At 38.5% G+C, this 20,119-nt stretch overlaps 1 protein-coding gene across 5 annotated transcripts in view; it reads right to left on the bottom strand.

The window, feature by feature from the left end:
• Positions 1-20,119, bottom strand: part of ap3b1a (adaptor related protein complex 3 subunit beta 1a) — a 96,857-nt gene that overhangs the window by 45,414 nt on the left and 31,324 nt on the right. For 2 of the 5 annotated variants that reach the window (XM_079834310.1, XM_079834308.1), the window contains exons 9-22: positions 18,433-18,530; positions 18,284-18,338; positions 15,656-15,727; positions 15,459-15,521; positions 13,640-13,772; positions 13,143-13,252; positions 12,829-13,005; positions 12,549-12,735; positions 7,944-8,074; positions 7,533-7,671; positions 7,306-7,447; positions 5,017-5,206; positions 4,873-4,915; positions 1,354-1,457 (exon numbers count right to left, since the gene is read on the bottom strand). In XM_079834310.1, the coding sequence (XP_079690436.1) occupies positions 1,354-1,457; positions 4,873-4,915; positions 5,017-5,206; positions 7,306-7,447; positions 7,533-7,671; positions 7,944-8,074; positions 12,549-12,735; positions 12,829-13,005; positions 13,143-13,252; positions 13,640-13,772; positions 15,459-15,521; positions 15,656-15,727; positions 18,284-18,338; positions 18,433-18,530 (1,644 nt within the window). The remainder of the gene's footprint in view (positions 1-1,353; positions 1,458-4,872; positions 4,916-5,016; positions 5,207-7,305; positions 7,448-7,532; positions 7,672-7,943; positions 8,075-12,548; positions 12,736-12,828; positions 13,006-13,142; positions 13,253-13,639; positions 13,773-15,458; positions 15,522-15,655; positions 15,728-18,283; positions 18,339-18,432; positions 18,531-20,119) is intronic. The other 3 variants (XM_079834312.1, XM_079834311.1, XM_079834309.1) reach the window with 3 other exon arrangements.

Consider the following 20,119-nt stretch of genomic DNA (forward strand, 5'->3'; position numbering starts at 1 on the left):
AAGTCTGTCTTTAAGATTTTGAAACCTGCGTACTTTCGCTATTCTGCCATCAGCCAGTTCGGAAGATTTCAAGCTAACTGATCTGAGCCAGTTTACACAATAATTACTTCAGGTCTACTAATATGTTTGGACAAGTGGCTATTTTTGTTAGAACAGAAAAAAATAAGGTGGACTAACTTTTTTAAAGGTTAGGGGGTCAGTACCTTTTTTATACACCATATTTTATAAGAAATAAATATTTGTATTACAAATTATTTGTATTGTATTACAAATAAAGGTATTTCAAATGTTTCAAATAAAATGTTCTTTTTAACTTGAAAAAGAATTAGCACCATTTTCAACATGGATAATAACATGAAATGCTTCTTGAGAAGCAAATCATCATATTAGAATGATTTCTGAAGGATCATGTGACACTGAAGACTGGATTAATGATGCGGACAATTCAGCTTTGATCACAGGAATAAATTACATTTTAAAATATATTCAAACTGTTATTACTAATAATAGGTAGTTTGTAGCAAGCGGTAATGCATCTGAAATGCCAGCCACTCGTTAGCATTTATTAACTTTTATATTTATATGAATAAATTGTCCTTTCAACAAAAAATATCACTATGTATGCATATAGTTAGTGCGGTCTTTCTGAACATATGAAAATGTAAAAAAAAACCACAAAATAGCTCAAACAATAAGATCAAGGTCCAGACCCCACTAAGAATCTTTTGGTTGAAATATGACAGCAGTGCCGGTCTACAAACACGCGTATAGACTGTGTGTGTTATTGTCGGGAGGTGTCTGTGGGCCGCAGGGATATTACAGTTCATGTGTCAATCCTAAAAGAGAAAGACACAGATAGTATTTGAGAAGAAATGACCACACATGCTTCATTCATCTCTTAGTGACATCTCTCCCTCCCTCTCGCTCTCTTGACATCCCTCTCTCCCTGACACAGGACTCTCACGGGAGAGGAAGGAGCCTTCATACTGCAAAAGGTCAACAATCACATACGCTGACAACACACACACACAAGCTGGACACACACTAGTGGAGAAGAAAGAGGGAAGGCAATGAAAAACCAATCTATAATACAACAGGACAAAGAAACAAAGAACATACAAGACATCTAGATGGACACGAATAAAAGACTGGAGAGGAAATGACAAGAAGTACAGTCAGTCGGACATTAACGCAAAATAAACCTGAACAGAATGAATAAACAGTTAAATGTACACTTTAGCAGTCATTTCATACTTATAACTCAATGACCGATCAGAATAAAGTATTCCAGAGAGCTGTGAAACAACAACACAAATAGTCAGAAAAAGGGCAAACACACACACACACACACACCTGTAAGGCTGATGCGCTGGGTGAGATTGAGAGTCCCTGCAGGTCAGACAGTAGACTAGGAGACAGGATGGAGCTCTTGGGTGTGGTCACCGGTGCCGGAGCGACTGCAAATACAACAACAACAACATTAAAACTAGGGGCCCTATAATACACCCGGCGCAATGCGGCACCAGGCATGACGCAAGTGTTTTTTGCTAGCTTCAGCTCGACGCAATTATCATTCTCACGTCCAGCGCCACGTTGTTTAAATAGCAAATGCACTGGCGCCCATCTGTTCGCCCATGGGTGTGCTGGTCTGAAAACGAGGGGTGTTCAGGCGCATTGTTGGCACTTTGCTATTTTGAGGCAACTGAAAACGACTGCGCCATTGACAAACAAAAACCTCAAATGTCAAAGGTGCAGTATTTTTTGTGTTATTTAAAGGGCGCGTTAGTAATATGCACCTATAGGCGGGTTCACAACGAGCGTACACTCTGCTTATTATACACACAGGGACGCAGCAGAACAAAAATGTTTAATAGGGTTGGGAACCGAGAACCGGTTCTTATGCAGAACCGAAACTGATTTGTGAAAAATACCAGAACCGCGCGAAATTGCTTAGTTTCGGTTCCGAAAACGGTTCTGGTGCAATGTGTGTGCGAAGCGCTGGAAGCGTATCCTTTCATAGCGAGTGACAGCCAGTGTTGCCAACTCCGTGATTTTCCCGCTTTCCCGTTTTCCACTGTTGCCGCGGGCTGTGTTTCATGTCCGCGGGTTGAAACGATTGTGCAATTGCGCGGGTTTTGTTGTGAAAACCTGGCAACCCTGGCTCACCTCATCATGAATATTAATTACGTTGCCTGCCGCTTCCAGGAGTGAAACGCAGTTCAGCACTGAAAGCCCTCGCGCTACACATTTACGGTTTTGCGTCACATATTTTCTCGTTGACCACCAGCATGGCGAAGAGAAAGTCACAAGTATGGATTCATTTCCAAAGAATGAATGATAATGAAGCAAAATGTAACACGTGAAAAGTTAATAACATGCAAAGGCTGCACTAGCAATTTGACAAAACATTTGCTACAGCACAGAGTGCCACAGGGCTTATACCAGATTTATAGTGAAAGGACATATATATATATTTGTCAACCGTTGAGTCACCATGGTTTAGGTGAGCGTTTAGGCACAATTACCTTTGTAATGCTGAATTGCAATTTATTATTTACAAGTTCACTGAATAACTGAATTACTATTAAATTAATATATAACTAATTAATAAATATAACTAATAAATATAATTTATAACTTGGTTTTATTCAGAGACAGAGAGATAAAATGTAATAAGACAATTTCAGAGGTGAAACAAAATTCATTTGAAAAAAAATGTGTTGCAAGAATGGCTTAATTAAAACTGTAATATATGTACAGTACAGGACTTTTTTGACATTGCCAACCTGTAAATAAATTTTAGAGCAAGTAATAAACACAAAATGGATTGTTTGAGTTGCGTATTGTGCCTTTTTCCTTTACCACTATTTGTTTAATACTTTTAATGGAACCGGAATCGGAACCGGAATCGTTAGGCGGAACCGGAACCGGAACCGGAACCGGAAAATTTCTCACGATTCCCAACCCTAATGTTTAAATATTGAAAATATAAGGATTCCTCTCTGGAGAAGCGTCCGGTCTTTACGCTCATTTTTTTATCTGTAAATCATTACTATGGGTCACCCTTTTCATCTCTGTCTTAGGGTTTTTGCAAATATTTAACCAATAAAAAGCTATATATGATGATCCAAAATACGGCAGCAGGCCTGCCCAAAGTATGGGGCAGGGCGCAGTGCCAGGTACCAGAAACTGGAACGTGAAAGGTTTCAAACCTAAAAATTATGCCATAGAACTTAATTTTTTATTATTAAGACACCCTTTAAAATGGTTTTCTTAGTCTGTTAATTTGTTCACCACCTGACATTTTGGGGGTTTACGATAACAAAACATAAAATAATATGTATTATTTAAATGTACTAAAAATTACTTCAAACTAAACAGGTTTAATAGAATAATGCGATACATGTCATGAATTTATCAAATTATTTTAAAGGTCCTGTTCTTCGTGATCCCATTTTTCAAACTTTAGTTAGTGTGTAATGTTGCTGTTAGAGCATATATAATACCTGTAAAATTATAAAGCTCAAAGTTCAATGCCAAGCGAGATATTTTATTTAACAGAAGTTCCCTTTCAAAGCCTACAGCGAACGGCCGGTTGGGACTACATCTCTGTACATCCTGCTTTAATTACGTCAGTAGAGCAGTTTGTCGACTAACCTCCGCCCACAAGAGTACGCGAAAAAAGGGGCGTGGTCTTGTTGCTCCCGCGTGGATAAGAGGAAGTGTTGCGTTCGGTTGCGTTTGTATATTTTGTTTGTCGCCATGTCGTCGAGATGCTGTTATTTTCATCCCGGAGTCAAGTCACCTTTGTTTGGCTTTCCCAGGGACGCTGTACTTAGAGATCATTGAGCGCATGCATCCCCGTTATGGTAAGAGGCGTGACCTTTCCGGTAACGTGCGCTCTGTGTGCGCTAAGCTGCTGTCCAATCACAACACGGGAACCGCTGGCACAATCAGAACTCTTTACGTGTTTCTGAATGAGGGACTTCATAGAACAGGGAAATCTGTCAAGCCGTTTTGAGGACAGTGAAAACAGCAGTATACAGATAAGTAAATTGTGTGAAAAATACTGTGTTTTTTTACACGCGAAACATGAACACATGTTATATTGCACACTGTAAACACAATCAAAGCTTCAAAAAAAACACGAAAAACGGGACCTTTAAAAGGAAATAATGCACTTCATGTCTAAATATGCCTGTCATGTCATTGACCCACATATAAACTAAAGGCTAATGTTTTATGTATTTGAAGAGCGGAGAAGAGTGTCTAGTCTAGAATTTGTCGTAGAGTCATAGCAAATACGGTCTTAAACAGCCTGTGCAAAGCAAGAGATTTTGGTCAAGCGACAGAAAAACAACTGAACATAGCTACAGTAAACTTTATAACCTGCAAGTTGATGAAAACAATGTGATGCACATATAGCATCCATTTTAGCTTGATTTCGGTAAAATGTTAACAATATAATACATATTGTATTGTCAAATTTTATATTGTGACTTTATATGTTTAATTGTTTTTAAAAATATAGTGTTGTTTTACATTTCCTGAAAAATAGAGGTTTTGGCCATACAAGGTTTCCGTCCAACACAAAAAATATATATCTCTACATTCATCTGCCCTGTTCTAAGACCTAGTGAGCTGCCTAACTAGACAACATTTTAAGGCATCTTAAGTTAAGGTTTCTGAAGTTTGTTTACTTTTAACTCCATTCTGCAGATTTCCCCCTCAAAATCAGGGGGAACATATTTTTCAAATTCATTTATAAAGATTTTAAAAAGTCTTAGTTTAAAAACAGAAATATATATAAAAAGATTTTTTAACTCAACTCATCAAAACACAAAAATGACAACTGTATAGAAACAAACTTACAGTCGTCCAGATCAAGAAGAGACACTTCCTTTTTCTCAACCTGCTGAAAATACACACAAACATTAAAGTAAAAAAATGGATGGCAGATGTTACACACATTGAATATGCAGCAAAACTTCATATTAACACTTGTTTTTTTTTTACCTTTGTGACCGGTTTGGACTGGACAGGTTTAGGTTTTGTGTTTTTCTTCTGATCTGTTCCCGAGTCTGAATTTGAATCCAGTTCAGATTCTGATCCGGATTCAGACGAGCTCTCTGACGAGGAACTCTCAGAGTCTGATTCACTTCCGGATCTGGATTCGTCCTTTACAGCATTCCCATTCTTTTGCTTCCTGTCAAGATCACACACACACAATTGAGTTATTTGTTGGAGTTCACAAGCCAAATTAAAAGCAAAATCATATTAAAGGGGACCATGTATGCCCTTTTATAAAGTCTTGATTTTGTTTTTGGGCTCTACTATAATAGGTTTTCAAGCTTGAATGTTCAAAAACCGCAGAATTATTCACATATTTTATATTGTTGCAGCTTCTCTCTTCCCAGTGTGTCAGTAACACTCGGTTTAGTTCCAGTCTCTAAGAAGCCCCTCTTTCCGAAAAGCGCAAATGTGCTATGATTGGTCAGCTCGACGAGTGTGTTATGATTTGTCAACCACTTCAAATTTGTTTTGGAAATGTCACACCCCTAACCATAACCGCCCCTAACCACAACTTGACTACAATATTTATCTACAATAAACACCTAAATACTTATGGTCATATTTGACAACCTGTTCAATAATGAACTTCCTTAAGAACATTTCAGTATTCAAACATCAAAAGGGACATTGTTTGATAAGTCTGATACAGAGAGCGAGAGAGAGAGAGAGACAGAGAGACAGAGAGAGAGAGAGAGAGAGAGAGAGAGAGAGAGAGAGAGAGAGAGAGAGAGGTTGGCTAAATTAGCAGAGGGAACAATGTCTGTTTAATTGTGAAATGATTAGACAGATTAATTTGGCCTTTGGATTTCATTTGCTCAGAACAAGAAGTGGCGAGTCGCTCACACACACACACACACACACACACACACACACACACCCACAATCTAACTGAAGTGTGCACAGTTCAACGGCAACATTAAAAGCAGGTTGTGTGTGTGTGTGTGTGTGTGTGTGTGTGTGTGTGTGTGTGTGTGTGTGTGTGTGTGTGTGTGTGTGTGTGTGTGTGTGTGTGTGTGTGTGTGTGTGTGTGTGTGTGTGTGTGTTAATGAAATTTCACGGTGGTTGAGGATGTGGGCGCGAGCCTTAAATTACGCACAATGATGGCAGAACAGCAAACAAAACAGGCAAAGAGTGCATCATACACGTGTGTGTGTGTGTGTGTGTGTGTGTGTGTGTGTGTGTGTGTGTGTGTGTGTGTGTGTGTGTGTGTGTGTGTGTGTGTGTGTGTGTGTGTGTGTGTATTAGCCATTTAATTATAGCCTCTAATGAAGGCAGCAGGGTCAACTACAGGAACATTACATCACAACAATCAACAAACAGTGCGAACTCTGTGTGTGTACTGGATGGAGCAAGTCTCTGGTCATGTGTGGTCATGTTTTTATGCCTTGAAAATGTAAACATTTGGATTTATGTGATAAATTAAACATTGTTTTTGGAAAGTAATGGGTTGAAACTATCAATAAATGATTTGCATTATAAGTCACTGCTTTTTTTTTTAGAAAAATGTGCATTGATAAACCTAATAGCTTTTTAATTTAAACTTAAAATGGAATGAAAAATATACATTGCCACATAAAACTTATTTTTTAAATAAAATGTGTAGTTTCTTTGTGGTGCAGCCAGTGAAAAAAAAAATCCTTATTGTTTAGTCCTGGCATGTGTGAAAGAGAAAGAGAGAAAGAGAAAGAGAAAGAGAAAGAGAAAGAGAAAGAGAAAGAGAAAGAGAAAGAGAAAGAGAAAGAGAAAGAGAAAGAGAAAGAGAAAGAGAAAGAGAAAGAGAAAGAGAAAGAGAAAGAGAAAGAGAAAGAGAAAGAGAAAGAGAAAGAGAGAGAGAGAGAGAGAGAGAGAGAGAGAGAGAGTGTATGTGTGCATATGAACAGATGGAGGGTGAGATTATTGGTGCCACATTTTATTAGTCACGTTTAATGCTGCAGCGTACACAATCACACAAACAGACACACACTGAACGCACATTATTTACCTCCTGCACATATATAAAACCCAAGTTGTATATTGTGCATCCACTTGTGCGCACACTTGAGCGAAACACACCAGAAGTCAGAAGACCAAAGTCAATCTCACATACCATCTGTCTATAAATCTATGCGCATGAACACTTCAAAATTAGCAATAGCATGTGATGCAAGTATTAAGTCTTTTGAGCAAACATCCAAGAACCTTAAAGGGATAGTTTACCTTAAAATGATTATATAATGTAAATGACATTGGTACCTGTCTTTGATGGCAGGTTTCTGCTTTTTCTGTGTTTTCTTCTTGTCAGAGTCTGATTCACTGGAGCTCTTCTCTGATTGGCTGGAGCTGCTCTTGTTAGAATCATCGCTGTTCTCCTCACTCTTAGATTCGCTTTCTGATTCTACATGCACACACAAACGGGTTAAGAAAAGGATCGATTTGGAAAAACATCCTATTACACTAACCAAGCCAAACTCGTGTTTTACCTTCACTGCTGCTACCACTGTCCTCACTACAGCTTCCCTCTTCCTCCTCCTCTTCCTCCTCCTCGGAATCAGAGTAGAACTTCTGATTTGATTTGGTATGTTTGGATTTACCAAGCACTGGTGCCCCGGCCTCCTTCACCTGCCCCAGGCACACAGGAACAGGAAATGAGGACATTGTGGCATCACAGAACTGTAAATACGCTGTACTCTGAGGGCAGCTAATTTTATAGACATTAGCCCATTTCAACATAGTAATCTCAGTAAAATTACCAGAATGACTTTCCGGTAAATACACAAATATACTGTTCACGCATGATTTTTTAACGGTAATTTACCAGTAAAGACTGCATGTGTGAAAGGGGCTACTGTTATTGTTTTGTGAAGATTATGTGTTAGAAAAGGGCGTCTTACCGGTTCTATAACCTCCACATTTCTTACTGATTGGTCAGGAGCGACAGCCGGCCAATCAGAAAGCTCCAGGTACCCAGTGGCATGAGAATTGAGCGTATGAGAGAGCGTGCCAAGCTGAAAACGATCTCGATCTGAAAAACAAATACATGTTGATGTCATTAAACATGGTGCAATATCATATTGACCCAAAACATCTAAGGTTTTAAAATTTGCTTTGTTGGCTGAAAAAGAATAAAGTAAAATGTACAAGGTAAGACTTCTTTTTAACAACAAGATTTCCTTTGTTAACATAAGTTAACTAACATTAACAGTATTTAAGATTTATAAATACTGTAACAGATGTATTGCTCATTGCTAGTTCATTAATAAAAATACAGTGGTTCGTTCATGGTAGGTCACATTGCATTAGCAAACGTTAACAAATAGAACTTTTGATTTTAATAGTGTATTAGTAAATGCTGAAATTAGCATTAACTAAGATTAATAAATGCTATAGAAGTATTGTTCATTCTTAGTTCATGTGAACTAAAGTAGTTAACGAAACCTTACAGTAGTGTTTCCAAAAATATTAAATGAATGAATGAATAAATAAAACAAAACATACAAATTTACTGATATTGACAGTCGCCATTTAATTATGCTTTCTAAACACTGGTATTAGGAGATTAATCACAAGTTATTATATTCTATTAACAGAAAATGTCAACTTAAATATGTAGTAAATAGGTTCCAAATATTATTTTACTATATAAAAAGGCTAATTTAATAATGGTTAATTAATTATGAAATGTAATTAATTAAAAGAATAACAATAATCATATTAACTTGTACAATGCACAGATAATAAAGTAAAATATTTAACTTCCTTTATACACCGATCAGGCATAACATTATGAAGTGAATAATACTAAGTAAGTGGGATATATTAGGCAGCAAGTGAACATTTTGTCCTCAAAGTTGATGTGTTAGATGCAGGAAAAATGGGCAAGTGTAAGGATTTGAGCGAGTTTGACAAGGGCCAAATTGTTATGGCTAGGCGACTGGGTCAGAGCATCTCCAAAACTGCAGCTCTTGTGGGGTGTTTGCGGTCTGCAGTGGTCAGTATCTATCAAAAGTGCTCCAAGGAAGGAACAGTGGTGAACCGGGCGGCCAAGGCTCATTGATGCACGTGGGGAGCGAAGGCTGGCCCGTGTGGTCCGATCAAACAGACGAGCTACTGTTGCTCAAATTGCTCAAGAAGTTAATGCTGGTTCTGATAGAAAGGTGTCAGAATACACAGTGCATCGCAGTTTGTTGTGTATGGGGCTGCAGAGACAGGGTGGCAGGGTTTTATGCCTGATCGGTGTAGTTTAGGAATCATATCAACATACATGTGGCATAAAAAGTTTGAAAACAGTTTTGCTGCGCATGACTAATAAGCAGGCCTTCTAGTTTATGACTCCAACTCTGAGTTTACTGTACTTCTTTGTCATAATAAACAAAAAAGCAATAAGTGTCCCCACGGGGCTTCAAGAGGCCTGCTGAGTAATTGATATTAAACTGGCAGAAATGCCACGGCATTCAGATCTGCCTCTGTGCCCTTCTCACAATACGCCGGGTGCGTCCCATAATAACCAAGGTATATGAACGCATAATCACTCTGGCTCTGCAGAATATAAACACGAGCGAAAAAACGCCAACGCACAGTAGATCTAAACCATGAATATTAAAAATGACAGCAGCAGTTAAATGTCTCGCAAATGTTATAGGGTAAATTTATGCCACATTAATGAAATAAAGACTAATGGCTGTTTGTTTCAGTACACTAATTTATTTTAATCTATAGTAACCATGGGGACAATCATGAAATCATTGTATTAAAACAAAAGCGGCCCCATCAGAGCCAAAAAACAGGAGTTGAAGTTCAGTAGATTATCAATGCACTGGTTCGGACTATTGATGAGTCTTTCAGCTAAAGCATGATGGTTCACCTTCATCGCAGATATCAGGCTGTGTGTCACAACTTGCGTCTTCACGTGACTTAAAAAAAACACACACACAAAGACATGTCGCTTTGAGTTTCATCACAGAGAGGCATAATCAGCCCTTACAAACTTTATTACCTCCTATTAAGAGCGGGACACGCTTTAGCAAGCAGCGAGAACGATAGTCAGCACAACAAAAATTACCCCCAGCGACAGCCGGCATCAATCACGCGGAGCGCATCCTTTGCACAAAACCCAAATCCATCCATGCGTCCATCAATGCATCCATCCATGTATCTACAGGAGCAAATGAGTAACACCCTTTTCCTGCTTGCGAGCATAATTACTCCTGGTTAATTGCAGGTGAAGTGCGTGAACGTACAGGAGGAGTTGTAAACCAACGTGAGGGCGTGTGAGGGGCGGACGGGGCTCCCGTATTCCGCTGTCTGTTATCAAATGACGCTAAATCCAACAATTCAATTCGGCTCGGGAGATTCCAGATTCAAGCCGCTAATCCAGAGGAAAAAAAAGTTAAGCTCAGGGGGCGGGAAAAAATAAGTGTGTGCCGTTTGATACGATCAGATCAGAGTAGTTCTGCGTGCTGTATTGATATTTACGGGTTAGCGCTGCTGTCATGGCCTGCAGGGAAGAATTCCCATGACGGTGTTGTGTGTTTCAGCTCTGCAGCCCTGCTGGAATGGAACCATGTGATGAAATAAGAGAAAGTGGGTGAAATCGATGTCAGCAGAACTCTTAAGTTCTTATAGATGTGGTGGTGTAATTTCGAATCACAGCTTGACATCTGATTTTTTTTAACTGCTTCGGCTGGTTTATCACGCAGCAAAGCTTTTAAAAGGCCTGGAGGTTACAGATCTGGGGTAGAAACTGAAAGGTTATAGGTTCAAATCTGCACAGAATGGTTTCAGGGATTGTATGACCACTGAATTCCCCTTATTTTTAATACATAATTACATGAATACATGATTTCATTCATTTTTTTAAATACATTTAAACAGATATTGCCATAACAAAAAGCAATTTCTAGATGATAAAATATTTTACTTGAGTACTTAACTAAGATATTTAAACAATTATAAATAAAAAAGACTTTTCCAGACCTAAATATCTACATTATTTGAATATTTTTTATAGGTGATTAGAAAAAGCCATTTCTAGCTATAAATATTCTAAATTCATATTTTACTAGTTAACTATAAAACATATATTCACTGTGGAAATTTAAATGACTCTTTATGACTTTTCCAGGAATGAAAATCTACATTATTTGCATTTTGTACCCCAGTTCCAGGTGGACTATTAAAAATTTTTTTTTATATATTATATCATTTAAATAAATTATTATATTTGATAAATATAATGAATATAAGTTTATGAATTAATGAATATAAGTTTATAATATAATGAATATAAGTTTATAATAATTGTATAAGATATAATAATTAAACTGTATAAGATGACAGACAGACAAACAGACAGAACAAAAGACAGACAGACAGACAGACAGAACGACAGACAGACACAGACAGACAGACAGACAGACAGACAGACAGACAGACAAAAAGACTGACAGATAGACAGACAGAACGAAAGACAGACACAGACAGACAGACAGACAGAACGAAAGACGGACAGACAGACAGACAGACAGACAGACAGACCGACAGACCGACAGACAGACACAGACAGACAGACAAACAGACCGAATGACAGACAGACACAGAACGAAAGACAGACAGACAGACAGAACGAAAGACGGACAAACAGACAGATAGACAGACAGAACGAAAGACAGGCAGACTGACAAACAGACAGAACGAAAGACAGACAGACACAGACAGACAGACACACAGAATGAAAGACGGACAGAACGAAAGACGGACAGACAGACACACACAGACCGAATGACAGACAGACACAGACAGACAGAACGAAAGACAGAAAGACAGACAGAACGAAAGACAGACAGACAGACAGACACAGACAGACAGACAAAAAGACAGACAGACAGACAGACAGACAAAAAGACAGACAGAACGAAAGACAGACAGACTGACAAACAGACAGAACGAAAGACAGACAGACACACAGAAAGACAGACAGACAGACAGACAGACAGACAGACAGAACGAAAGACAGACAGACACACACAGACAGACAGACAAACAGACAGACCGAATGACAGACAGAACGACAGACAGACAGACAGACAGACAGACACAGACAGACAGACAGACAGACAAAAAGAAAGACAGACAGACAGACAGACAGACAGACACAGACAGACAAAAAGAAAGACAGACAGACAGACAGACAGACAGACAGACAGACAGACAGACAGACAGAACGAAATACAGACAGACACACACAGACAGACCGAATGACAGACAGACAGACAGACAGATAGACAGATAGATAGATAGATAGATAGATAGATAGATAGATAGATAGATAGATAGATAGATAGATAGATAGATAGATAGATAGATAGATAGATAGATAGATAGATAGATAGATAGATAGATAGATAGATAGATAGATAGATAGATAGATAGATAGATAGATAGATAGATAGATAGATACCATTATTTTTCAACCATTTTGTGTGATCTATGTTACCAACCTTTGAAGGCAGACTGCAAAACAGGAGCTGGTTTGGGCGCCATCAGGATCCGACGGGCGTATTTGCTCAGGGCTCCGCTCTTCTCATTTGGGACAATCAACTGACGAATGAACCGTGTTCGGTCTCTGATGTCATAGTTCTGATCGTACTTGCCCAAGTTCAATATGTATTGAGTCAGCAATTTAGTCTGTATGAGAGAAAGAAAGTGAGATAAAGCACAGCCAAAACACACACACACACACACACACACACACACACACAAAGTGTGATTTGACTTCACCTGTTTGGAATTGGTCAAGTAGAGTTTGGCAGCCAAATTGACGATTTGCAGTTTGACAATGTCCTCCTCACTAGTGAAGGTCTTGGCCATCTTTCGCAGAACGTCGGGGGCGATTTTAGGCACGTGTTCACAGTATTCACCCATCAGCCACAGGATGCTGGCCCTCGCCATTGGGACCTAAAGAGGCAATGGACACCAAATACACAGAAAATCAATTAATTGTAATTTTATATGATGTAAATAAAACCAAATCAGACTATATAGTTGCGCACACAACAGCACTAGTGTTGTGTAATATTGTGCACATCTCTCACAGTGATGTTGTCGAAGAGTTTGGCCATGTGTTTGATGATGTCACTGTGTTGTGATGGTTGAGTCTGTAAAAGTTTCTTGATGACCACGACACTCTCCGCGACAACAGTCTCTACAAAGACAAGAAACACAATTAAATACACTAATAAGTCAATGTAGTATGATTTTTTTCTGTAGTAACAATAACTAACTGTTGTAAGTGTTTGTGGAGTAACTAAGTAAAAGGATCAATTTAATTCTAACTTTAATATAATTTACTGTGCATGCACTGCAGCTTTACATTAGAGCGAGGTGAGGAAATAATCATACACATGCTCCTTTAATGTCCTCTCGCTCTCATGTGTAATGTCTGGAAGTCATTTTAATGAATCAATTCATTTAGATTCAGATAAATCAAGCTGTTTGATTCACATATTCATCGAGTCCCATTGGGCAATGAGAAGCACTGCTGCTTATAATCGAAAGGCAAAAGGCTCAAGTGAGGTTAGTGTATGAATACCGTCTCTGTTGGACAGCAGCAGGACCAGGCCGTTGAGGCAGGTGTCCGTCACCTCAGAGATGTTAGTGGCACACCGGCCAATGGCCTGGATTGTGGCCGCCGCAAACGCCTTATCCTGACTCTTCACGTATGTCTGGAACACACAAACGTTTGCTATTCCTCTGCAGTTTTAAAACCTAGTGAGCTGCCTGGCCAGATAGGATTTTTAGGCATCATAAAATTTTTCAAACCTCAGCATTTACCTCAAACTTCATCTTGTGATTCAACTCAAGAGGTTTTTTCCTAAGATGCCTGACTGGTCTTAAAGGGGTGGTAAAACACATTCTTTTGAAGGCTTGATTGTGTTTGTGGGTGATTTGAGTGAAGATGATCGAGCAGAACCTGTTCAGTCCTCGAGAGTAAAGACTATCTATAAGATCTATAATGATCGCTACTGAATGGCACTTTAACTTTTGTATTTTTAGAACGATTATAGCCAAATATCTGTCGCAAGAACTAACCCAAAACAAACACTAAGCACTGGCTTTAACTAGTAAGTTAGCCAAATCACACACAGAACCATGTTTAGCATGCCTGTAGATAAACAATACATAAAAGCTCTAATCAAAGAATAATTTACACTAATGCCAGGTTCGCTGTTGAGATTTTAACGTTAGTGTTTGTAACGATAGGTGTTCGTCGGATAACGTTAAGTATGAATGAGCATTTAACAGACTGGTTTGCAGAACAGCGTTGTCATCTGTTTACTTCCTTGCTACAACCTATTACAGGAAAACACATCGATGAAAAATAAATCAGACTTACAGGTTGTGGCCCGTAAACAGCTTCTGTTTGTAAATCCAGCTTTCAGGTCAAGCCGTTGTGCATATCCTGTATTGAACTCGCGAAGTTTGTGGAAGTTTGTGTTGTCCTCCGTGAAATGTGCAGCGCGCGCGTCGTGCATCCACGCACCGGCAGTGTTTTTTTCACGCAGCTGACGTTGTGCAAATCTGGTATTGAAATCGCGAAGACGGTGGATGCAGGGAGCCCTGCGCGCGCCTGATTCCCCGCTGACTCAAACACACGTGCATATAACATGCTGTATGTTAAACGCTCTGCAACGCACCCCCTTCCCAAGAAGGCTGAACAGAGCAAGTACCCCAGACCTGCAATCCAGATGAAAATAACAGCGTTTCTTCGGCATTGCGGCAAAAACACAGCCTACTAACGCTTCCCCGCGGCGATACAAAATTGCCTCGCCCCCCTTATTTCATATTCCCCAGAGGAGGGGTTTATGTAAATATTGGGCCTGGTGATGTCAGCAAAACCTGGGTGAATGTGTAGTAGTCCCTAGCGGCCGTTTGCTGTAGTCCTTAGAAACTGATTTCTTTAAAAGCAAATATCTCCCTTTCCTTTAAACTTTGAACGTTGTAACTTTGCAGATGTTGTTTATGCTCAAGCAGCAACATTACACGTTAGCTAAAGTTAGAATAGTGAAATCGTGGTTTACCACCCCTTTAAGACGGTCAAACTGGTTTACCAGCCTGGTCAAGCTAGTGTTCAGGTGGTCTTAGCTGGTCCTTATACCAACCTGACCATCTAAAGAAGTGGCCAAAACCCCTCTAAAACCAGCTATAACTCGTCTGGAAGACCAGCTAAGACCAGCCAACCAGCTTAGGCTGTTTTTTCAGTGTTTATGTCCGTTGATTGAACATTCCTATGATGCCTAAAATGCTGTCTAGGTGGGCAGCTGAATAGGTTTGGAAACAACCCTCCTTAAGAGTGAAGCTTAATTTGCAAGCACAGAGAAAATAAATCAATTTAATCAATTAAACTTTACCTGGAATTCTCTCAGTATGGTGGAGATGTTCGCTTCATTAGCCAAGTTAGTCAAAATCTCCAGCTGAAGAATTTAAATAGATGAGATAAACCACAAAACATCAGCAAACAAGCAGATATGAGAGTTTCACAGACACTGTGAATTAACACTGTGCTGCAACACAAAGCAATGGTGAAATGAAGGCAAGTGTGTTTTACCTTGAGTGTTTTGATGTGTGTGGCATCCGTAGACCTCACATAGAAGCTCTTCATGAAGGGTTCAAACATCCCCTGAAAAAACAGCACAAATGTTATCTCGGGTTTTACCTGTACAAGTCAGAGTGTGCACCTTACATTTTTGTTTTTTAACCTCAGTGATTATCTTAAGACTTTATCTCAGTGTTTACCAGCATACATCATAGTTTACCTCAAAACGATACCTCTTCAGACCTCTTCTATTTTCTTCACCTTACTAAATCTGAAGCCTACTATAGGCATACCTCAGATTATAACTGAGGGTTTACCTTAAAAGATATCTTGGATTTTAACACAATTTATGTCAGATATTACCCTCAGTTTGCTTAAAACATAATAGAAGTCTCAGATTTGACCTCATCTTACCTTGCGAATTTACTTCAGATTTCCTTTTGAGTTGAGGCCTACCTCTGATTTTATTTCAGTGTTTCCCTCAGATCTAACCTTGTGATTTACTTCATATTTTACCTCATGATTTCCCTCAGAATTTAGGCCTACCTCTCATTTTTCTTCAGTGTTTACCTCGGGTATATTACCATGCAATTTACATCATATTTTACCTCATGATATCCCTCAGAATTGAGGCCTACCTCTCATTTTACCTCAGATGTGATTTACTTCGTATTTTACCTCTAGATTTCCCTCAGAATTTAGGCCTACCTCTCATTTTACTTCAGTGTTTACCTCAGGTATTTTACCATGCAATTTACTTCATATTTTACCTCATGATTTCCCTCAAAATTGTAGCCTACCTCTCATTTTACCTCAGTATTTACCTCGGAATATTACCATGCAATTTATTTCATATTTTACTTTATGATTTCCCTCAGAATTGAGGCCTACCTCTCATTTTACCTCAGTATTTACCTCAGATATATTACCATGCAATTTACTTCATATTTTACCTCATGATTTCCCTCAAAATTGTAGCCTACCTCTCATTTTACCTCAGTATTTACCTCGGAATATTACCATGCAATTTATTTCATATTTTACTTTATGATTTCCCTCAGAATTGAGGCCTACCTCTCATTTTACCTCAGTATTTACCTCAGATATATTACCATGCAATTTACTTCATATTTTACCTCATGATTTCCCCCAGGTTTCAGGCCTTCCACTGATTTTTCTTCAGTGTTTACTTCAGACCTTACCTTATGATTTACATCATATTTTCCCGCATAATTTCTCTCAGAATTGAGGCCTACTACATCATTTTACCTCAGTGTTTACCTCAGTTATGTAACCATGCAATTTACTTCATATTTTTCCTCATGATTTCCCCCAGAATTAAGGCCTTCCACTGATTTTTCTTCAGTGTTTACTTCAGACCTTACCTTATGATTAACATCATATTTTCCCGCATGATTTCTCTCAGAATTGAGGCCTACTACATCATTTTACCTCAGTATTTACCTCATATATATAACCATGCAATTTACTTCATATTTTACCTCATGATTTCCCTCAGAATTTAGGCCTACCTCTCATTTTTCTTCAGTGTTTACCTCAGGTATATTACCATGCAATTTACATCATATTTTACCTCATGATATCCCTCAGAATTGAGGCCTACCTCTCATTTTACCTCAGATGTGATTTACTTCGTATTTTACCTCTAGATTTCCCTCAGAATTTAGGCCTACCTCTCATTTTACTTCAGTGTTTACCTCAGGTATATTACCATGCAATTTACTTCATATTTTACCTCATGATTTCCCTCAAAATTGTAGCCTACCTCTCATTTTACCTCAGTATTTACCTCGGAATATTACCATGCAATTTATTTCATATTTTACTTTATGATTTCCCTCAGAATTGAGGCCTACCTCTCATTTTACCTCAGTATTTACCTCAGATATATTACCATGCAATTTACTTCATATTTTACCTCATGATTTCCCCCAGGTTTCAGGCCTTCCACTGATTTTTCTTCAGTGTTTACTTCAGACCTTACCTTATGATTTACATCATATTTTCCCGCATGATTTCTCTCAGAATTGAGGCCTACTACATAATTTTACCTCAGTGTTTACCTCAGTTATGTTACCATGCAATTTACTTCATATTTTTCCTCATGATTTCCCCCAGAATTCAGGCCTTCCACTGATTTTTCTTCAGTGTTTACTTCAGACCTTACCTTATGATTTGCATCATATTTTCCCGCATGATTTCTCTCAGAATTGAGGCCTACTACATCATTTTACCTCAGTATTTACCTCATATATATAACCATGCAATTTACTTCATATTTTACCTCATGATTTCCCCCAGAATTAAGGCCTTCCACTGATTTTTCTTCAGTGTTTACATCAGACATTACCTTATGATTTACATCATATTTTCCTGCATGATTTCCCTCAGAATTGAGGCCTACTACATCATTTTACCTCAGTGTTTACCTCAAGTTATGTTACCATGCAATTTACTATTTCCCTTAGAATTCCAGCCCACCTCTGATTTTACCTCAGTATTTACACACCTAAAATAGACTAATACATTTAGGCTAACTGCTTGTAAATTATTAGCACCATTAATAATATGTTCAGATTTCAAGAGAACTACAAGATGAATGTTTCACTGAGTCTGTACCTTCCTCTGAATAGACATGGTGGCGATGTTCTGCAACACAACATACTGAACTTCCCTAAAAGAGCCAAAAAGGAAACCAAAAACAGGATTTAGATTGACAGATTTGACAATAATGATATTTCCATCCCGTTTCTCTCATTGTGTGTTACCTGTGGCTCCTCAAGAGTCTCACCAGGGACTTGGTGACGATGCTAATTTCATGTTTAGGGGCCAAATGCCAGTAGAGCTGAGATACTGCCATCACAACCTAAAAAGAGAGATGATTAATGTATATTAATAAAGGACTTCAAAGAATTTCAAGCATTGTAGCATCCAAAAACATATTACCATGCTTTTTCCATAGTATGTTTTTATAAAGGGAATGAGGGTAAGAGATAGACAGGTAAGACGGGGGGACATGAAAAGTAACCTATAAAATGGAAGGCAGATTAATGAGAGACGAGGTGGAGAGTCCCAGAGAAATGTGAAGTCAGAGAACGAGGAAGAGAAGGGTTTGAGAGAGATAGAAAAAGGGACAGATGGTGATAGATTAGGAAGCCTTCAATGTATGTAATGATTTTGTCTTCCCCAAATTACTTTGACCCCAATATACGAACAGGACAGCAGACTTCAACACATCAACCGCTAAACCAGCAGAGAGAGGAAGAGAGAGAGCTGATAAAGACAGAGTGCACACAGAGTGTAGAACAAAGCAGGACAAGTTTTAATCAAAACATATCACACACACACACACACACACACACATAAAAAAACACACATACACACAGACCTTGAGCTTCCAGGTTGATGGAGCACTTGAGTCACTCAGTGTGTGTGATGTTGGAAGGAATAACATTTTCTGAGCACATTTCTAAGGCTGAGTGTATGTAACGTGATTGAGCTGTGTCTGACACAGCCTTGGTCCAAACACTCACACACTCTCAAGCTTAAACACAAAACACACACACTCAGGTGCGTCCTGAAGGCCTTCACTATTGCTCAAAGATGAACAGGAAAAAGCGCAAGAGAGGGAGAAAGATTGAAAATGGAGAGCGCAGATGTGTGTGGATATGAGAGTATGTAAGTGTATTTTAGATTAAAAGCAAAAGAAATGTAACTATCAGCTAAACACGGTTCAAATAAAGCAAACTTCACCTACAGGAGTTACATCAGTAATGTTTGACTAGAAGTGTATCCACCTAATAAAGCTTCAAAAGAACAATTTAGACAACTTTCATACTTGCTACAGTATCTCGTGAGAGGTGAAAAGTAGATATGGCCTAAATAATATAACAATTGCTTATATTATATTGTCATTTAATAATATTTGATACAACCAGTGTCAGGCGTAACGCATTACAAGTAACATGAGGTATGTAATCAGATTACTTTTTTTAAAGTAACTAGTAATGTAACATTACTTTAAACCAACACATCTGACTTTTTCAAATAAGTAATGCAAGTTACTTTGGTGTCCCAATTTAAACCAATTTTTTTAATGAAATCTGAGTAATTTCTGTCCCTCCATTGACAAGCTATAACAACCACTTTGACGCTTCCAAAAATTCAAAGAGATCATAAACGAATCCATTTTAAATGGTTTAGTCAAAATGTTTTGAAGAGACTCGATTGCTTTATATTATGAACAGATTTAGGCTTCCAATGAACGCAAGTCTTGCGGGTTTGGAACGACATGATGTTCAGTAATTAATGACAGATTTTTAATTTCTGAGTGAACTAACCCTTTAACTGTCAGCTCTCCTGTCCCCATGTTGTGTGCGCTGTGTGAACATTATGGTTATTGCAGTTCTAGACTAAATGTGAGCAGGCATTTACTCATCTCACTAAATAAAAACA

Source organism: Gobio gobio, assembly GCF_949357685.1.
Source record: "Gobio gobio genome assembly, chromosome: 14".
Classification (NCBI taxonomy): Eukaryota; Metazoa; Chordata; class Actinopteri; order Cypriniformes; family Gobionidae; genus Gobio; species Gobio gobio.